The sequence below is a fragment of the Cynoglossus semilaevis genome, unplaced genomic scaffold (assembly GCF_000523025.1).
Source record: "Cynoglossus semilaevis isolate Cse_v1.0 unplaced genomic scaffold, Cse_v1.0 scaffold1092, whole genome shotgun sequence".
Taxonomy (NCBI): domain Eukaryota; kingdom Metazoa; phylum Chordata; class Actinopteri; order Pleuronectiformes; family Cynoglossidae; genus Cynoglossus; species Cynoglossus semilaevis.
Genome location: NW_007585120.1, coordinates 265,643 through 285,853, shown reverse-complemented (window position 1 = coordinate 285,853; position 20,211 = coordinate 265,643). Strand labels below are relative to the sequence as shown.

General features: G+C 38.6%; 1 protein-coding gene across 1 annotated transcript in view; it reads left to right on the top strand.

The window, feature by feature from the left end:
- Positions 1 to 1,022: 1,022 nt before the first annotated feature.
- The window catches only part of LOC103398658 (AP-1 complex subunit beta-1), a 25,928-nt gene continuing 6,739 nt past the window's right edge, over positions 1,023 to 20,211 (top strand). Inside the window, exons 1-22 of the mRNA XM_025053721.1 lie at positions 1,023 to 1,288; positions 3,916 to 3,976; positions 5,197 to 5,302; positions 5,403 to 5,538; positions 5,955 to 6,200; positions 6,279 to 6,469; positions 6,570 to 6,791; positions 6,870 to 6,990; positions 7,096 to 7,191; positions 7,975 to 8,090; positions 8,976 to 9,141; positions 11,287 to 11,385; positions 11,576 to 11,830; positions 12,517 to 12,708; positions 12,853 to 12,873; positions 13,042 to 13,128; positions 13,417 to 13,446; positions 13,532 to 13,669; positions 13,753 to 13,898; positions 16,585 to 16,714; positions 19,200 to 19,284; positions 19,648 to 19,734. Coding sequence (XP_024909489.1) covers positions 1,262 to 1,288; positions 3,916 to 3,976; positions 5,197 to 5,302; positions 5,403 to 5,538; positions 5,955 to 6,200; positions 6,279 to 6,469; positions 6,570 to 6,791; positions 6,870 to 6,990; positions 7,096 to 7,191; positions 7,975 to 8,090; positions 8,976 to 9,141; positions 11,287 to 11,385; positions 11,576 to 11,830; positions 12,517 to 12,708; positions 12,853 to 12,873; positions 13,042 to 13,128; positions 13,417 to 13,446; positions 13,532 to 13,669; positions 13,753 to 13,898; positions 16,585 to 16,714; positions 19,200 to 19,284; positions 19,648 to 19,734 — 2,758 coding nt within the window. The 5' untranslated portion in view covers positions 1,023 to 1,261. The remainder of the gene's footprint in view (positions 1,289 to 3,915; positions 3,977 to 5,196; positions 5,303 to 5,402; positions 5,539 to 5,954; positions 6,201 to 6,278; positions 6,470 to 6,569; positions 6,792 to 6,869; positions 6,991 to 7,095; positions 7,192 to 7,974; positions 8,091 to 8,975; positions 9,142 to 11,286; positions 11,386 to 11,575; positions 11,831 to 12,516; positions 12,709 to 12,852; positions 12,874 to 13,041; positions 13,129 to 13,416; positions 13,447 to 13,531; positions 13,670 to 13,752; positions 13,899 to 16,584; positions 16,715 to 19,199; positions 19,285 to 19,647; positions 19,735 to 20,211) is intronic.

Here is a 20,211-nt window from a genome sequence, read left to right as displayed (position 1 = left end):
GCGGTGCATTGTTTCTGCTGGCCACTCACTCCGCACTTCTTTTTTTCCTGGTGGATCCTTAGGCCTCTGAAAGTTGTCAGCTTCTCCCAGCCACACCTGCATTTTCGCATTATCTTGTCATCATTGCCTGTGTCCGTTCCAGTCGTTACCAAAAAATCTGTCCGGGTTGGTCCTTCTTCCATCCATTCTTCCAACTATAACAAATAGTTATATACAGTATGTCAATTTGCAATACAAATGAATCCAAGGACATATATAGAAGAAACTGTAAAACACAATAAGCTAGAACTTTTATTAAAATAGATAAAGGCAAAGAAAAGAAAAACACAGCCAGGTAAACTAGGTAATGTTTGTTGTAAAAATTGTAAAGTAAGAACATTTAAATTAGGAAAGAGAACAAAAATAAAGGCTAAATTACCCAAGACAATGTTTAGAAATATTTAAGTTCCATACCTCAACTATCAAAAATGTTTTATAAATCATTGTCAGTGTTATAAAAGTTATGGTGCTTTACAAATCTATCTTTGATTTTATTTACATTAGGACATCTGGTACATGTTGAATCAGTATGTTTTTACATTAGACTTTATATTACATTTTTTTATATATATATATATCCTTAGTGTTTTATTATTGTTGTTATAATTGTTATTGTTGTTGTTATTGTTAAATCCGTTTGGAACTTAAAAGGGATGTAAAAGATGTTGAACAACTTAACCGCTAGGTGTTGCTAACTCGTATATAGTTTACCCGTATGAAAAAATATGCAATGTGTTCAACTATCGCTGTTTGCTTTTTTGTCAATACATATCTCTAATGAAGTCATATGACACAATGACGTTGTCATAGTAATGATACAGCTATGATGTGGCAGTGAGCTGCACGACAGCCCTCTGTGAATGAAAACTGACGCCGCTCTTCTGTTTGCAAACCACGGGAAGGCGGAAGTAAACCAAGTGGGAGGAGACTAAGGCCATTTAGAGCTTCTGCTCTTCGGCTGTCACGGTAAGGTCCCTGCAACATTTTCTCCACAAACTCTAATTTTAACCTCCCATAGTTGCACTAATTCGTCGGCTGAGGCTAGAACTGGCCCAGCAGATTAAGAGTTTAACAATCCCGACAAAGGCTTCCTTAAGCCTGCACTAAGAAGGTCATTCCTACGTTAGCAGTAGAAGTGTCCGGGCTGACACTGACAGACAGGCTCAACCTACCTTTTACCATTAGCGCTACGCTCATTCATCTTACACGAACAACTAAAAACATGCAAGAATGGGCCAATCAACTTTGTGTAAGTAGTCGATTCAATATTAACAGTCGTGGCGTTACTGTCGATACACAATAGGCCCAACGTCACGTTAACATCACTGTATTTCAATATTTGCGGCCATGCTAACATTGACGTCGTTCTAGCCTAGCGTGCTAGCCAGACATTTATTTACTTTGTGGCTCACTCAAGAAATGTAAGTCAGTCCAAGTATTGGTTTATATTATATTGTGCTGTGTCGAGTGTAGCACCAGTGTGGTGCTTACATACAATGTACATTTTCGTATAATACTGTCATAAGCCAACACTTTTGGGTGCTAATTAACTGGAGGTAGCGCTCTCCTCGATATAGGCAAAGTTGGGTCAACCTTATTTATCAAACGAGCGACCTTTGTGGAGTTTGAATTAGGAAACTAATATTATTATATTACCCTCTATATAAAGTGCGGGGAAACGTTCACAGACAGACTTGTCGTGTTGTGAAGTGTGGTTGAAAATAAGTCATTGCAAAGTGGGTTAAAATTTAAAAAATCTGTAAAAAATTAATGTATAATTTTTTTTTTTACTTTTGCCATTAGTAATCAGGTCGGTGAGTTCGAGGGCTGGAAAAGCCCAGACTTTCAGCGTCTTTGTTTCTTTCTTAAAATTGAATTTACGTTTTTGAACTACATCGAAAATAATCCACATTTGGTAGGTGTAGTTATTATATGAGCTCTATTTCCTCTTTAAAAGATATTAACACATCGATTTGTCTCTCTGAGTCTCTTCTGTGCAGTGGTAGCCTTACTGTAACCTGTGCATAATGTTTTCTGGTCAACAGTATCTGAAATTTAGAGTAGAAATCCATGGAGAGGCAACAGTTTCCCAGATTTTTATAGCGTTTTTATAGTATTTTTAAGTGTGTACTCACCTGATTGTAATTTATATTATTTCATATTCTTGGAATAAACACTTTGTAGGATCCCCCTGTTTTAACATTAGCTAAGTGTAGAACAACATTTAATTGTAAAGATGAATTTGAAGGTAACATCTTATTTACCCTCAACATACATCTTCACTGATCCAGGTATTTTTCTTTATTGAACGTATATAGACTATGTATTGCTGTGCAGTACTCAATACAAACTAAGCCAAATCTTGCTCTTTGCTGCCTTTAGCTAAGTGAATAGTGAAACTGATACCTCGTTCTAACAAGAGAATTACACTCGTGCTTTGTCCACATGTAGGTAGATATGTTTTGAAAACAGTGGGTCACCTTCTGGGGTTTTAAATCATTTTATAATGCATTTCTATTTACACCTAATAGGGTCACTTAAAGGTAACGCATAAATCATCAAACAGTCATGTATCTAATCTAATCTAATCTAGTTTACTTGTGTAACATCAACAGTAACAGTAACTGGCAAGGAACTATCCAGGATGATATATCACATTTATATTTAGTCACATTTACACTGTGAATAATAATAATAATATATATGCATTTTTGCCAACTTGGTCTCAACAAGTCTAGAAAATCTTTAACCTCTCTTTTTTTTCTCTCAACAATGCAACTATTCTACTAACGAACAGACAAAAGGTTTATGAACCTAATGGGTCATTGACAGATGTATTGAAAGTATCTTAAGGATGTCCCTCATTACCAAAGTCACCAGCAGTGGTGTATTTGTTGTACTAAAAAGAAAGTCAGTCATGTGATGACTTTAATGCAAAACATGCTATTTGTTGAACAGTATATGCATGTTGTTCTGACTGCAGACACATCCGTACCTCTGCTAAAGACTGGGAGAAATATTTAACTCCATTATATCACAAGGTCAAACTACAGCCAAAATCTGAACAAATGCATTCTTGGAGGCTAGCCACAATTTCCATTAGTTACGCCCAAATCTGTATTGATTTGTTAACCAATAAACTAGGCCAAAACAGAAGTACGATCAAAGGAGAGACTTGAAAGAAAAAAAATCACCAGTTTATCCTAAGTCAACTTTATTTAAACATCATTGATATAAAATAATGCAAATATACATTTCAAATAGGGGTATTTATTGGCAAGAATTTGGCGATACAATGCATATCACGACACAGGAGCAAGCTATGATATTGCGATATACTGTGATACTAAATATGACAATATATTGAATTTTTTATTTAACAAATTGTAGGAAAACTTTCAGCACAGCAAACACACAATGCTGTTACATGCTTAACATCAGGTATCTAAAATTGGAACAGAGGGATCTACATTTGTAACTGCTAGGAAGAAATAAAAGCAAGATAAAATCAACCAACACCATGAATATTTGCAGTATTGTGAAACAAAATATATCAGATAGATAGAAGATATATCAATGTATTAATATTTACTTACACCCCACAAACAAATAAACATTTTAGTTTGAGGTATTGTTTTACAGAGGGGTTATATCATGGAAAGAATTATGCAATGACCTTTAACAGAGGAGATAATGTCTTATCCATTGTTTTCTTTGTTGATGGATCACTATCATCCAGGACACAGGAATTCCTCTGTAGGAAAACCCTGTGCTTGCACTTCTAGTATTTCCTGCTATACTAGTGATTGTTACAGAGGATAAAAAGTCACACAATCTTCACCAGCATTCCTTTCACTATTTCTTTATTTTCTGCAGGAGAATCGACAATTTGGATCCAAGATGACGGACTCTAAGTACTTCACCACCACCAAGAAAGGTGGGAAGAACTAGTCTTTGTTATTTTATTATATGTGATGTCATTACGTTATGTTATATATTATATAATTCTTTAAAAAAACATGATCCTATCATCATTCAGTTTGATAACGGATCAACAACAACAGAACCATTACAAAAACCTAATGTGTTAAACGTAGAGACTATAATTAATTTAGAGGTTGTTTATCAATAAACCAATTGCTGCCAAGTCGGTTGTTTATTATATGTATATAATATATATTTGTAGTAGGGTAACATAAACAGGTAATCTATTTTTGTGCCTTTGTTCTTAAACCTTCTTAAATCTTAAACCTCTAGATTTTACATTTCCTGCTGTTCCTGGCTTTTCTCTCATATTCCACAGCCACACAGGTTCCCAGAGAGAGGTTGTAATAACAAAAGATAAACATAAGGGTTAATGTTTAGTCCTGTAAAGTGTGTGTATGTCAATTTGTGCATTAAGAAAGAGAATGTTTGTATATTCCCTTATGGATTTATCCACTGCTGTTTAGTGCGGTCTGCTCCGATGACTCTTTCAGAAGTTGGTAGTGATTAATGGCTCACTTTGCATGGGAAACTGGAGTAGGTGGTTTTAGGTTTAAACCTGAAACGATTACAGTTGTTCCAGCTCGTTTTATTCTTGCATTGCAGTCCATGCCATGGAGGTACTGTAGTAACACCTCAGAAGTATTAGGTTAATCTCTTCAAGTTGGAAAACTGAAGCAGTTAAGGAATATAAGAGTATAGAAGAAGAAGTCATTTATTATTTTCTCTGAAAAGCCAGTCATCCCAAATCTTTTTGCTAACAAATACATGAGACATTTCTGAATGCATGTTGATACAGGTAAAAAACAGTTGTCAGCTGTGAAACTCTTCTCCAAGCCTGACATTGGGTTTTAGCCCAATTTTTTAGTCTGTTGCTCTTTAACTATTAATTATGCCAACATGTGAGCATTTAATGATTTGACCTGATGTGGCATGAATTCAGTGTTGTGCTTGTGGCATCAGATTTTGGGAACTCAAAAGGGCAGCATTTTTTATTTTGCACAACTGCTTCTTCCACATTATGTATTCACCCGATTGCAGAGAGAGATAATTGATTCATGCGTTTGCCCACTCCTCAAATGTTTTACAAACAACTATTTGTAAGGTGTTAAGTACTCCTTATAAATTAACAGATGGTCTAATTATTCTGTTTCCTCTGGGTGTGTTTTTCAGGTGAGATCTTCGAGCTCAAGGCAGAGCTGAACAGTGACAAGAAAGAAAAGAAGAAGGAAGCTGTGAAGAAGGTCATTGCATCAATGACAGTGGGCAAAGATGTCAGGTGAGAAAACGAGAATGAATAACTGAATCTCAGTTAGAGTTAAGTTATAATCTTTCTATTTTAGATCAAAAATCAATTAAAATGTTGTTCTTTTTTTTAGTGCTCTGTTCCCAGATGTTGTGAATTGTATGCAGACGGACAACTTGGAACTGAAAAAGCTGGTCTACCTCTACCTGATGAACTACGCTAAGAGTCAACCAGACATGGCCATCATGGCTGTGAACACCTTTGTTAAGGTACGTTCTGTCAGCTCTGGATCGTTGTGTGAAATCCAAGTGGAACATCACTGTATTTGAATATTGTAGGAATACTGTAACTAGTAAGGGTTTAAAAAAGGTTTCATAAAAAAGATCTATCTACAATGGACTGTGTAATATCTCATATTCTGCTGTCAGAATAAAAATAAAAATGGTTTAATAGTTTAATTATCTTCATGCATTAACTGATTAACAACATTGTAGTCACATTTACCTTTAATTCTCCTTTAACTAATAAACATGACATGTTAATGAATGTCTTTGATATAATTTATTTTTGGGAAAGTTAATGTTAGCTCATTATAATAATTTCCTTTTGACAGAATAATTAGTACTAAACAAATAAATAAAATAAACACTGCATAATGTATCACGTCTGTGATTCACCAAACAAGGACTGTGAAGACCCCAACCCTCTGATCCGAGCCCTTGCTGTTCGTACAATGGGCTGCATCCGGGTAGACAAGATCACCGAGTATCTCTGTGAGCCGCTGAGGAAATGTCTGAAGGACGAAGACCCATATGTTAGAAAGACAGCTGCAGTGTGTGTAGCAAAGCTCCATGACATCAACGCTCAACTGGTGGAGGACCAAGGCTTTCTGGACACTCTTAAAGACCTCATCTCTGACTCTAACCCTATGGTAGGACTCGCACATCTGTATCTGACTGTTGCACTGTGAGCTCCAACATGACGTGCTTCCTCTCCTCTTTAACCTTAGGTTGTAGCAAATGCAGTGGCTGCACTGTCGGAGATCGCAGAGTCCCACCCCAACAGCAACCTAATGGACCTGAACCCTCAGACCATGAACAAGTTGCTGACAGCCCTGAATGAGTGCACAGAGTGGGGCCAGATATTTATCCTTGACTGCCTGGCCAACTACACACCTCGTGATGATCGCGAATCCCAAAGGTAGGAAGTAAACATCAGTGTCATTAACATTTGGTAACTTTGCTGAAGTTTGATCCGAAAGTAAATTAATTTCCTGCCTTTTTCTACCAACAACTACTAGCATCTGTGAGCGGGTGACTCCCAGGCTCTCACATGCCAACTCTGCAGTGGTGCTGTCAGCAGTGAAGGTATTAATGAAGTTCATGGAGATGCTGCCAAAAGACCTGGATTACTATGGCACTCTCTTGAAGAAGTTAGCACCTCCCCTGGTCACCCTACTCTCTGCTGAGCCTGAGCTCCAATATGTGGCTCTGAGAAACATCAATCTCATTGTGCAGAGACGGTGAGTTGCAGCAAGAGGTTTTTCAGCTGAAAAGCTGTAATAAAAGTGTTATTTAGTGAAGCTTTTTTCTCCTTTCAGCCCCGAGATTCTGAAACACGAGATGAAGGTTTTCTTTGTTAAATATAACGATCCAATTTATGTTAAACTGGAGAAGCTGGACATTATGATTCGCCTTGCATCTCAAGCCAACATTGCTCAGGTATCTTTACTTCAATAATAAATTATTGTTCTTAATGATACTGTAAATACATGCTGTATAATACTATAAACTACACAACAGCAAAATGTGTTTTTCCTGCCTCAGGTTCTGGCTGAGCTGAAGGAATACGCCACGGAGGTAGATGTTGACTTTGTCCGTAAAGCGGTCAGAGCCATTGGGCGCTGTGCCATTAAAGTAGAGGTGAGTAGTTTCTAGTTTATAACACCAAATTGTTCATCAGAATCTCTGATGTGTACGATTTGTCAACAAACTGATGGTTGTCCTCTGAAAAATAAAATACAGTTTTTTTAGGTCTACCTATTGATATGACTGTCAGGGCATTAAAACGTAAACACAACAAGTACAATAAAAATGTTTAATCTGAATAATCACCATAGCTGTGAATAAATCTCAATATATCATGATTATTCGTGATCATAATTTAGGATAAATGTCATTAAAGTAGGTAAATTACATTCAAAATGGGAACAAAAATGCTTTTTGAAATATATATTGCTATAACAGAATTCTGACCATGGCTAAAGATGTAAAAATAATTTTAACTAATCCTCACAGATTAATTAACATGAATAATGCATTAATTTTGACAACACCAGTTGTATTTCATTTTTGGTAAAGCAGTAACTTAAAAAAACAACCTATAGTTGACAACCAATGAGATTTATCATTTCTGACTCATTATGTCACTTCTCTTTCAAAGCTATAAATAATTAAGCTATGCTTCCTGATTTAATTAAGTTTTTGTCGCAATAATCAAAATAAAAAAGACTCACTAACTTACTTGAATTATAAAGTTGGATAATGTGTGAACAATTATCACGTTTCTGCTTAAAGTGACATAAGTGATATTAACACAACTTCTATCATTTGTGCTTTTAAAACAAAGTCAAGTGATTTCATGTTATCTAACATTTCTGTTACAGCTGTTTTTTTTAAGTGACAAATCCTCTTTTTACTCAATAGCAATCAGCTGAACGTTGTGTCAGCACCCTGTTGGACCTCATCCAGACCAAGGTCAACTATGTGGTGCAGGAGGCCATCGTGGTCATTAAGGACATCTTCAGAAAATATCCCAACAAGTAGGTTCTGTGTTAACATCAGGGGTCATAGTGTCATTTCAATAATTTCCAGATATGTCAGCGTGAAAGTTGTAAGATATAATTCTGTTACAATTCTGAAAGAATCAAATATCATTTTAATTCAACTCCAATGGAATCCTTCTAGATTTATCTCAGCAACAGGTCTTTCCGTTTTTTTCTTTTACTCAAAACTGAACAAAAATAGGAAAGAAGCACAAATTCAACATTTTCCTTCTTTCTGTCTGACTGTCTTTAGTTCCTTCCTTCCTTCCTTCCTTCGGTCTTTTTACACATTTGCCTTGTTCTTTAAAATGTCTCAGATCTTATGCAAAAACATTTCCCTCGGCTTTAATGCAAAAAGACAAGTGTGGAATCACAGTGAGAACCCCAGCAGCAATTGCTGCATTTGTAGTCAGCATTCTGCATCCTGCCTTGATTGTGCTGGTGAAAGGTCAGGCATTATGTGCTGGATCGTGACTTTGGCTGTGATTTCAACAGAGTAGATTTTTGTGGGAAATATGCTCCACTGTCGCACCGTAGTACAGCAAAGCCTTGCAGTCATGAGTCTCTGAGGAAGAAGCTTCAAATAACTTTCACCACACCCTGGTTCTAGCCTCCAGCCATGAGTCACTTAGTCACTGCCCTGTTAAACTTTTCTCTGTTATGATAAAGAAAGTTTAAACTGTAGTTTTTACCAGTTTCTGTTAGAGCCTAAGGTTTTCGTCTTTTGGTTTCTCTGAGCCAACCTTCACTTTACACACTGTAATACAGTTTTATGTTGATAGTAGTAAAAGCAAATCATTTCATGATACTTGTACTCTACATGTCTGTATTTCTGTGCAGAGGTCTGTTTAGTATGCTAATTTGTTTGTGACTTTCTGACAGGTATGAAAGTGTGATCGCTACTCTGTGTGAAAACCTGGACTCTCTGGATGAGCCGGAGGCACGTGCTGCCATGATCTGGATCGTGGGAGAGTATGCTGAGCGCATTGACAATGCAGATGAGCTGCTGGAGAGCTTTCTGGAAGGTTTCCATGATGAAAGCACTCAGGTGTGTGTGTGCATGTGTGTCTGTGTGTGGGTGTTTAATAAGAGCAGTAGGGATCTTTTTTTCAAAATGTGTTGAAAGTGTAGTTTAAATGACCAACAGTAATTGGAATATGTCACTGGCAGTAGGCAGCACACATTAGGAGTAAATAGAACAATTTGTTGTATGTTGCAAACCACTGGGAAAATAAAAATGAAAATCCATACAAATACACTGAAGAGGTACAGAACTACTGCTGCAACATAATCTGTGCTAAATTAAATCAGTTACAAAAGTAACATGCAAAATGGCATAACAGGCCAACAAGTTCCCATTCATCCTTGTTGTCGCTGCTAAACGCTGATGCCATCTCCAGAGGAAGATGAAGAGCCTCCTCTGCTTGGCTGTTGTCAGCCTCACCAGCAGCATCAGTTCCAGTCTGTTCGTCTGTTATCTGTTGCTTCATTGTGGTTTGGCTTTATATATATTATGATCTTCAGTATGGGATTTTCATTCGGGACTTTATTTGCATTCTCTGTGGAAGTCCATATGGAAGTGTGGCCTTTTTTTGTCTTTAGGAACGTCTTAATGATTTTATTTGTGTAATTATTTAATTAGTGCAGTAGCTGCATTCAGTTGTCGCGAGTGTAGACGATGCCCCCTTGTGGCTATAGATGGTATTCGGCACTAATTTTAATAGTTCGGAATATGGGTTGCTGGACCAGAAAAACTACTAAAAAGTGACATATAGAAGGAAAAATACGGTACTGCATTTAGTGTTTCTTAATTACACTTTGAATAACTTTTTCAACGTGCCATGAAGTTACTCTTATGCCATACTCGTAGTTTGGGGTTTATTATTTATATCTAACCAGAGGTGGGTACAGTAGCCAAAAATTGTCCTTAAGTAAAGGTACTGTTACTTCAGAATAATATTAGAATAAGTGGAAGTAAAAAGTAGTCATCCAAATAGTTACTTGAGTAACTAAGAGTAAAAAAGTACATGGTGAAAAAACTACTTAAGTACTGAGTAACTGTTGAGTAACATTTATTTTTTAGATTTTTTTATGTGCATTCAATTAGATAAACACAATTACAGAGGAGAATTTATCCCATCAACAAACTAATAAAACAAATGAATTAAATACCCTAAAATAAAATCATCTTTAGGTAAGTTAAAGTACTTCAATAAAAAATATAAATTAATTAATGCTACAAGCAGATCGAGCTCAGCACAGAGCACTCATGTAACCTAACAGGACAAACATTCGCCTATCCACAGCAAAAAAACAAAACAAAAAAAAGATTTGTAGGTCAAACTTATCGCAACGTTTCCTCAAGTTGGACGATGAGCTTTTGAAAGCTGAAATATCCGTCTGTTTGGGCCGACACAGAAGACCACATGATGAAACTGCTGTTCCACACTGTAACGGAAACGTACTTTTAATATGAGGCCAAGGGTGTGCCTCCTTGTCCTCTGCCATTTTCTGCTGTGGTGGATATTGACCGCTAAAAGAATCCATCCTGCCGCCGAGATCAAGTATGGTCACGTGACGAGACTGCGCAGCAAGAACTACATTTCATTGGTCACAGTCGCGTGGTAGAGCCTTGGGCGGAAGTTACTCTCTGACAAAATAAAAGTAGAGATACTTGATCATGGATCAATAGAGAATATAGCTAAAGCTTTATCCAGTATACCTGTAACGAGCTCTGTATAGCGTAATGTAGCGGAGTAAGAGTACTGTTTTTTCTTCATAAATCTACTCCAGTAAAAGTAAAAAGTATAGTGATTTAAAGCTACTGCTTGAAGTATTTTATTTTGAAAAACCTACTCAAGTAAATGTAATGGAGTAAGTGTAATTCGTTACTACCCACCTCTGTATCTAACATATATTGCGTATTTTCCCAGACTGACCTTTAACGTATTTGCAAACTACTGAGCACTGAATGAAGCACTGAGAATTACGGTTCTACATCAGGTCATTCTGCTCAGCACTTCTCCACTCCTCCACTCACATTTATTCAACTAGAAAAGCATTCTGGACATCTCGTTTTTTTTGTTTTTTTTTTGTAGTTTTGTTTTTATTGTTTGTCTAAACGATATGTGTGCCTTTTTTGCTATGGTCTGTACGTGGCGTCCTTTCATCCTCCGGGCTCCCTTCGCAACAGGTGCAGCTGCAGCTGCGGACAGCCATCGTCAAGTTGTTCCTTAAGAAGCCAACAGAGACCCAGGAGTTAGTGCAGCAGGTGCTCAGCCTGGCCACACAGGTGAGGACAAATAACTACATCTAGAGGTTCTCATCTTTAGATTCAGATCGTTGAAATACTTTTTAAAGTGTATTCTTATTACCTTGTGGTACACAGGAGTATTGGACCTGTTTATGGAGCTGAACAACACAAACACAAGCTTTCATCAAAACGTGAATAATCACCCTTAATTATTCCAATATTTTTTTAGGATTCTGATAACCCAGACCTCAGGGACCGTGGCTACATCTACTGGCGTCTGCTGTCCACAGACCCTGTGGCTGCCAAGGAGGTGGTTCTGGCTGAGAAGCCCCTGATCTCTGAGGAGACGGATCTGATTGAGCCCACTCTGCTGGAGGAACTCATCTGCCACATCGGTACTCTAGCCTCTGTCTACCACAAACCTCCGAGTGCCTTTGTGGAGGGCAGGGGGCAGCACAAGAGGCTCCCAGGATCTGGTGGATCGGTAGTCATTTTCCTTTTTTTTTTTTTTTTTAATGCTGGAGGCCAAAGGTGTTTGTTTACTTTCACCGACCTAGCTTTTTCTGATGCTGCTGCCATGTTTACCTTCCACTACCATTTGCTGGGTAACATTTCTCCAGCAGTGTCAGACCATGCAGCTTTCTGCCTTCAACACATTACTTCTACTTGCTGTTGTTTTCAACAGTTACAAACTTTATGTTGTCAGTTTAAAACAAAAAAAGGCCCCGAGTTTGTTTTTAAAAGTAAACAGTAGAACTACAAAGCTGATAAAGGGCTGTTTTTGGCAGGTCATAAATTGTCTAATCAGCTCTTGAATCTGGTTTCTGGTGTAGGGAGATACACCAGAGACACAAACATGTATACAAAACTAGGACAAGGTCAATTTTACATAGTATGTCCCCTTGAAGTTGGTGGCTCTAGTTACAGTCCAGCAACACTTTGGTGTGTTGAGCAACATCAAACCTCCCCTGCTCTCTCAGTAAATTACTGTACTGAGTACAGCCCACTGCTCTGGTGTAGACAGTGTTAATCATTGAGGTGTTTCACAGATGGGTAAAATGTACCGTAGATTAATTTCCGTTATAGCATTAGTAGAGTCCTGAAAAAAGTCAATAACAACACCAGATGTCATTTTTTGTTTCCTTTTTAAAAATCTTTTATAGTGCAGAGAGTGAGAGCCCTGATGCCGTTTCTGCTGGTGCAGCAAATGAAGTCGCTGCTGTCATCCCGTCCCAGGGAGACCTGCTGGGAGATCTCCTTAATCTGGATCTGACACCACCTGCCACCACAGGACCACCACCACACTCTGGTGGCATGCAGTTGGGTGCAATGGACCTGCTGGGAGGAGGACTGGACAGCTTGGTAGGAGTTTTCTACAAACCATTGCTGAAGTGAACTTTTGAATTTAATATTTTCTCTTTGATGCCTTTCGTTCCTTTTCTTTTCTTCCACTTTTCCTTTGACTCTTTGTGTTTTCCTGTCCTCTGTTCAATGCTGCACCTGCAGATGGGGGATGAATCTGAACCGGTAACTGCATGGAGGGAAAGGGAACAACACTTATGAATGTGTCATTTTAGGACGATACAATTTTTCACTGTATATGTCATCCTCCAGTTTTTATGATATAATGTCAGGAATGCATGTTGTTGAAAACACTGAATCCATCTCTTTTCCTCTTTCTGGGCGGTCGCTCAGCCACCCATTCCTCTGCGGTCCGACACTCCTCGGTCACCTCCGCTCCCACATCAGTCCTCTTCATCTCCAGAAAACAGTCTGACTGAGGTTGGTCCTCTCTGGACCAGTTCAGACCAGCATTAGCCTTATGTAGATCCAGGTTTCCCCCCTCTGATCAGCACTTTCCTTTTAGCAGTTCTAAAAACCACCATGGTAGACAGAGGTTAAAAATTGAGAAATCTTTGCTGCTGTTTTTGTGGTGTTAGATCAAACCCCATAGATGTCACTGACTCACCCTGCTGTTGCCCTCTCCTGTCATCTTTCCATTCACATCAAATCTGCCAAACTTATCTGTTCAACAACATTTTAATGTCAGTAATTTTTTGTTTGTTTCAGCTTGGTGGAGACCTTGGAGGAAGTCCTGCTGTAAGACATTTCCCTCCTGTTGAATTAAGATATCTTTGTTTGAATCAGAGTAACATTAAAACTAACATGCTGTGCTGTGTCACAGATGGGAGCTGGTTTTGGTGCTGCACCGGCTGCAATGCCACCTGCTTTCAGTGCTCCTGTGAGTGGAGGTCTGGAGGACCTTTTTGATCTTGGTGGTGGAGTTGGAATGCCTCTAGGCTCCTTCTGTCCTCCCAAAACTGTGAGCTTAAATGATATGAAAAGAAACATAACACAAAAAGGAAGTTACTTGACACTGAATGTAAAATTCTTTATTCATTTCAGGTTTGGCTCCCGGCCATGAAAGCTAAAGGTCTGGAGATTTCAGGCACCTTTGTTCGTCGTGCTGGAGTCATCCAGATGGAAATGACCATCACCAATAAAGCAATGAGTGTAATGACTGGTTTTGCCATCCAGTTTAACAGAAACAGGTAAGAAGTCCTGCTCATTTTAATAAACAGAACGACCCATTTACATTTACACAGCATTCATTTTCAGTTTGATTTTCCCTTTAGCTTTGGTCTTGCTCCAGCTGGTCCAATACAGGTACCGTCTCCTCTCAGCCCCAACCAGAATATTGAAGTGAGCCTTCCCCTCAATACTGTTGGACCTGTAATGAAGATGGAGCCTCTAAATAACCTGCAGGTGAAAAAAACGTTCTTTACCCATACCCTAATCTTTACTGTCAAGTTTGTTTGTGTTATTTCTGCACTCCATGGCTGCAATGATTAGACGGCTAATAAAGGTCTAATTAAAAATCTGTTTGAGTGACAGCTATCTGCTAAGTAATTAATTTGAGAGGGTTTTTATGCAAATTAAACATTTTATTCCATCATTTGACGTCTTGATGTGAAATGTGCTCCTTTTTTTGCTCCTCTGTGAGTTCCCTTCATTATTATGTTATTAAGACAACAGTAATAGTCATCTGATGAGAATTATCATCCATAATTTATCAACCATAATCCAAACCAGAGACACAGCATCACTTATCAACGGTGACATGAACTGTTCTGCAAAGCTACAGTTAGCAAAAGTGATCACTTCAACAGCTGGCACTAAAACTAAAATGGACAGTTTTTCTATTGAATTTCATTAACTCCTTGAATGACATGGCCTGAGACATATGCAGTAAACATGAAAACTTCATACTAATCTGATTGATCCATTGCCTAATTTGTGTGATTGTGAATTTAAAACTCAGCTACTCAGTGAGGCAGAACACAGAGCAGCAGAGGTTTGCTTTTGATCAGGTTGGTTCTTTTTTGGCAGGTCATAAATTGTCTAATCAGCTCTTGAATCTGGTTTCTGGTGTAGGGAGATACACCAGAGACACAAACATGTATACAAAACTAGGACAAGGTCAATTTTACATAGTATGTCCCCTTGAAGTTGGTGGCTCTAGTTACAGTCCAGCAACACTTTGGTGTGTTGAGCAACATCAAACCTCCCCTGCTCTCTCAGTAAATTACTGTACTGAGTACAGCCCACTGCTCTGGTGTAGACAGTGTTAATCATTGAGGTGTTTCACAGATGGGTAAAATGTACCGTAGATTAATTTCCGTTATAGCATTAGTAGAGTCCTGAAAAAAGTCAATAACAACACCAGATGTCATTTTTTGTTTCCTTTTTAAAAATCTTTTATAGTGCAGAGAGTGAGAGCCCTGATGCCGTTTCTGCTGGTGCAGCAAATGAAGTCGCTGCTGTCATCCCGTCCCAGGGAGACCTGCTGGGAGATCTCCTTAATCTGGATCTGACACCACCTGCCACCACAGGACCACCACCACACTCTGGTGGCATGCAGTTGGGTGCAATGGACCTGCTGGGAGGAGGACTGGACAGCTTGGTAGGAGTTTTCTACAAACCATTGCTGAAGTGAACTTTTGAATTTAATATTTTCTCTTTGATGCCTTTCGTTCCTTTTCTTTTCTTCCACTTTTCCTTTGACTCTTTGTGTTTTCCTGTCCTCTGTTCAATGCTGCACCTGCAGATGGGGGATGAATCTGAACCGGTAACTGCATGGAGGGAAAGGGAACAACACTTATGAATGTGTCATTTTAGGACGATACAATTTTTCACTGTATATGTCATCCTCCAGTTTTTATGATATAATGTCAGGAATGCATGTTGTTGAAAACACTGAATCCATCTCTTTTCCTCTTTCTGGGCGGTCGCTCAGCCACCCATTCCTCTGCGGTCCGACACTCCTCGGTCACCTCCGCTCCCACATCAGTCCTCTTCATCTCCAGAAAACAGTCTGACTGAGGTTGGTCCTCTCTGGACCAGTTCAGACCAGCATTAGCCTTATGTAGATCCAGGTTTCCCCCCTCTGATCAGCACTTTCCTTTTAGCAGTTCTAAAAACCACCATGGTAGACAGAGGTTAAAAATTGAGAAATCTTTGCTGCTGTTTTTGTGGTGTTAGATCAAACCCCATAGATGTCACTGACTCACCCTGCTGTTGCCCTCTCCTGTCATCTTTCCATTCACATCAAATCTGCCAAACTTATCTGTTCAACAACATTTTAATGTCAGTAATTTTTTGTTTGTTTCAGCTTGGTGGAGACCTTGGAGGAAGTCCTGCTGTAAGACATTTCCCTCCTGTTGAATTAAGATATCTTTGTTTGAATCAGAGTAACATTAAAACTAACATGCTGTGCTGTGTCACAGATGGGAGCTGGTTTTGGTGCTCCACCGGCTGCAATGCCACCTGCTTTCAGTGCTCCTGTCAGTGGAAGTCTGTATGACCTTTTTGATCTTGATAATGGAGTTGGAATGCCTCTGGGCTCCTTCTGTCCTCCCAAAACTGTGAGCTTAAATGAGATGAAAAGAAACATAACACAAAAGTGAAGTTACCCGACACTGAAGGGGAAATTCTTTATTTATTTCAGGTTTGGCTCCCGGCCATGAAAGCTAAAGGTCTGGAGATTTCAGGCACCTTTGTTCGTCATGCTGGAGTCATCCAGATGGAAATGACCATCACCAATAAAGCAATGAGTGTAATGACTGGTTTTGCCATCCAGTTTAACAGAAACAGGTAAGAAGTCCTGCTCATTTTAATAAACAGAACGACCCATTTAGAGTTACACAGCATTCATTTTCATTTTGTTTTTCCCTTTAGCTTTGGTCTGGCTCCAGCTGGTCCATTACAGGTACTGACTCCTCTCAGCCCCAACCAGAATATTGAAGTGAGCCTTCCCCTCAATACTGTTGGACCTGTAATGAAGATGGAGCCTTTAAATAACCTGCAGGTGAAATAATGTTCATTACCCGTACCCTAATCTTTACTGTCAAGTTTGGTTATGTGTTATTTCTGCACTCCACGGCTGCAATGATGAGACGGCTAATAGAGGTCTAATTTAAAATCAATTTGATTGACAGCTATCTCTGTCTGCTGAGTAAATAATTTAAGGTTTATTTTGTGCAAATTGAACATTTTATTCTATCATTTAATGTCTTGATGTAAAATGTGCTCTATTTTTGGTCATCTGTGAGTTCCCTTCATTATTATGTTATTAAGTCAACAGTAATAGACATCTGATGAGAATTATCATCCATAATATATCAACCATAAACCAAACTGGAGACACAGCATCACATTACCAACAGTGACTTGAACTGTTCTACCAAGCTACAGTTAATGCTCTGAGAATTTAGACAACATTTCCTATTGAATTTCATTAACTCTTTGAAGGACATGGCCTGAGACATATGCAGTAAACATGAAAACTTCATACTAATCGTATTCATCCATTGCCTAATTTGTGTTATTGTGAATTAAAAAAGACCAACATAGCTACTCAGTGAGGTAGAACACAACAGCAGATGCTTGCTCTTGATCAGCTTGGTTCTTTTTAACTGCCAGTGTGTTTGTAAGATGCTTTGTACAGCTGGACAGAACAGATAGGAGAACTAAGAGGAGTGATGGAAGTGGGTGGTGGTGGTGATTAGTGACTCCTGGTGCGTTTCCTTGAGCCTCAGCCATCCTGCTAACATTTGTATCTCTGCTGCCTCCAGTACCTGCTTAGATGGTTTCCACTGTCAGATTTTCTTGTCTTTAAGTTGCCTTTGCATCACTCCATCACCTTTCATCGCACATTACATAATTCTAGGAAAATTATCTGACGTTGCAGCATGAAGTGCTAGCCACTGTTTATGGTACCGAAGACCATTAGTAGTGACACTTGATTTGTTTTGAATTTACATTGTAAAATATAAAAGCGTTAAAAGAGTTGTGCAAAGAAACACTTAACAATTCATCAGTTGTCAACTGAAATGCTTTTGTGATAGGGTGCTTCATTATCTAAACGTTGGCCGTGTATTTGTAAAACACTTTGCAGATGATTAGCATGATGTTGAGCTGTTAAGGTGTGTCAAGTTATTGGTTAATGTGTTCAAGGCTTCCTTCACACGCCTTCTTCAAGGGACATGAAAAAAGAAAAACATACAAATTAGCAGCTGTATAAAATTTCAAAAGAAAAATATATTGGCAAATGCTGTGTTTTTTCAGCAAAAACAGGGAGGGTGAATGTAGTATTTGCCCTGCGGTTCACACACACATCTTCCTGTACACTGGGCATACATCATGTTGACCATATTTCAGTAATTTCTTTACAGAGTAGCTGTTATAGTTGGTAAACATTGAGGAAACGGTTACAGTTGCTGCAGTCTCTGCATTGCACCCAGAAATCAGATCCCCTTATAAATTATTAACAAGTTATACTTGTGCTTCTCCCTGGTTGAACTCACGGTGTCTTTCTTTTGCCACTAATTTACAGGCACAGGTGAGTTGAAATACTAATGTACCTCAACTGTGTCTTTTAATCAAATCAGTTTCCTTGTACCTTACCTAGAGTCCTAACATTGTAAAAGAATATTGCGTGAGGGATGTGGAGCATTCAGTCAGATCCACACAAACACAATAAAAAAAACTCCATGAACAGACATGTCATTTTTATCTCATTCTTAGTATTAAACACACTAGTGGTGTTTATTCTGACACAGCTGGGCCATATGAGCTTAAAAGGTGAACCCCCTTCAAGCCTGATATTTTTGGCATTGACACAATATTTTATTCCTAGTACACTGAAAGCATCACTATCAATAATCTCTTCATTGTTAGTCCAAAGACTGTTTCTTTAAGAACTTGCCCCATGTCCTGGGTCCTGGTGACAAACTTGCATGACATCAGAGCAGCTCTTTACTTTCCAGTTTCCAATTAACCTTCATGCTAGATATAGTGACTCTTCAGACTCGGTTCATGACTTGCCACCTACAGACAAATCAAGCAACTTTCAAGTTGAGGATTGGTGCTAGTGTTGGTGTTGGCTGTAATAGTGACAATGATCCTCTTTTCTGTTGTCTCTCTTTTTCCTCTGTTTAAAACAAAAACTTGGAAGGTAAAGAAGAGAAACATTAGGATACGTTTCATAGCTTTTCTATTTTTTAAAACCTATTTTTTATTATTTGCCTCTCATATCAGCCAATAAACCTTTGTCCATAATATCTAGACTATCGTAGGAATCACAACAATGTATGTGATTTGCTTTTTTTTTTTTTTTTTTTTTAATTGCCTCATTGTAGTTGTCAGACTGTGAGATGCCCACAGCACTTGACTCCTCTTCTTCAGGAAACATCAGTTCTAAACCAAAGGGAGGAAATCCTTTAAGAGCACTTGAAAAAGTACTAACTAATGTATTGCCTCTTTGTTACTAATTGATATATTTACTGTTGCAGGTGGCCATTAAGAACAACATTGACGTCTTCTACTTCAGCTGCCAATATCCCATCAGTGTGTTGTTTGTAGAGGATGGAAAGATGGGTGAGTGTGTCGCTGCTAAAACTCTTCACACACAAGCCATAAATCTCCCTGCTGACGTCAACAAAAAGCTTATACGTCAGTCAGCTCTTCATTTCAACTGCACTGAACATGTGTACAGCGTGTAACATGCTGCCAATGCTGCCACGTTTATTTTTTTGGTTAAAGTCCTGGTAGGGTTTTCTACAGAGCAAAGCAGCAGGGCTGTGGCTGAAAGCTAACTCTCTAAAGCCTAAGAAAACTAAAAATCTCCTTATATCACTCATACACACTGCAGATTTGTTAATGCACTAGGCTTGTTGTTTTTCCCTAATTCTGCATAAGCTTTCTGTTGTTTATCCAGCGTCTGTGTTTCTTTGTCCACAGAGCGACAGGTGTTCCTTGCCACATGGAAAGACATTGCAAATGAGAACGAGTCTCAGTTTCAGATCAAAGACTGCCATCTCAACTCAGGTGAGAAAGAACTACAAAGAAGAGGGAGGACTAGAACAAGAGCACACACACCTTACATTTCACGCTGTCACCGTCGGTGTCTTTAAATGTATGATGGATGAGAGGAGCAGTAAAGATTACAAATTTAGACTCTTTTTCACCATGCAAATTGTATTTGATGAGAACCCCCTATTTAGGTATGGTAATTTAATTTTACACAAACATCACTGCTGCTGAACTGGGGGAAGATTTCTAATGACAGCTTAATAGAGATTTCCCTTGACAGATTCAATTTTTTTTTCATGAACAAAGAGAGCTTCAAGTCCTGCCTGAGCGCTGCAGAGGCTAAGAAGAGTTCATCTCAAATTAGAGGCTGCAGCTCTGCTGCACAGATTGTAGAATGATTTTAAGAGATGTTAGGTGAAAAGAAATCGTTCAGACTCATTTAATGACTGTGTCTGTAGACAAGCATGAAGAATTACAAGGTGTGGGGGGGGG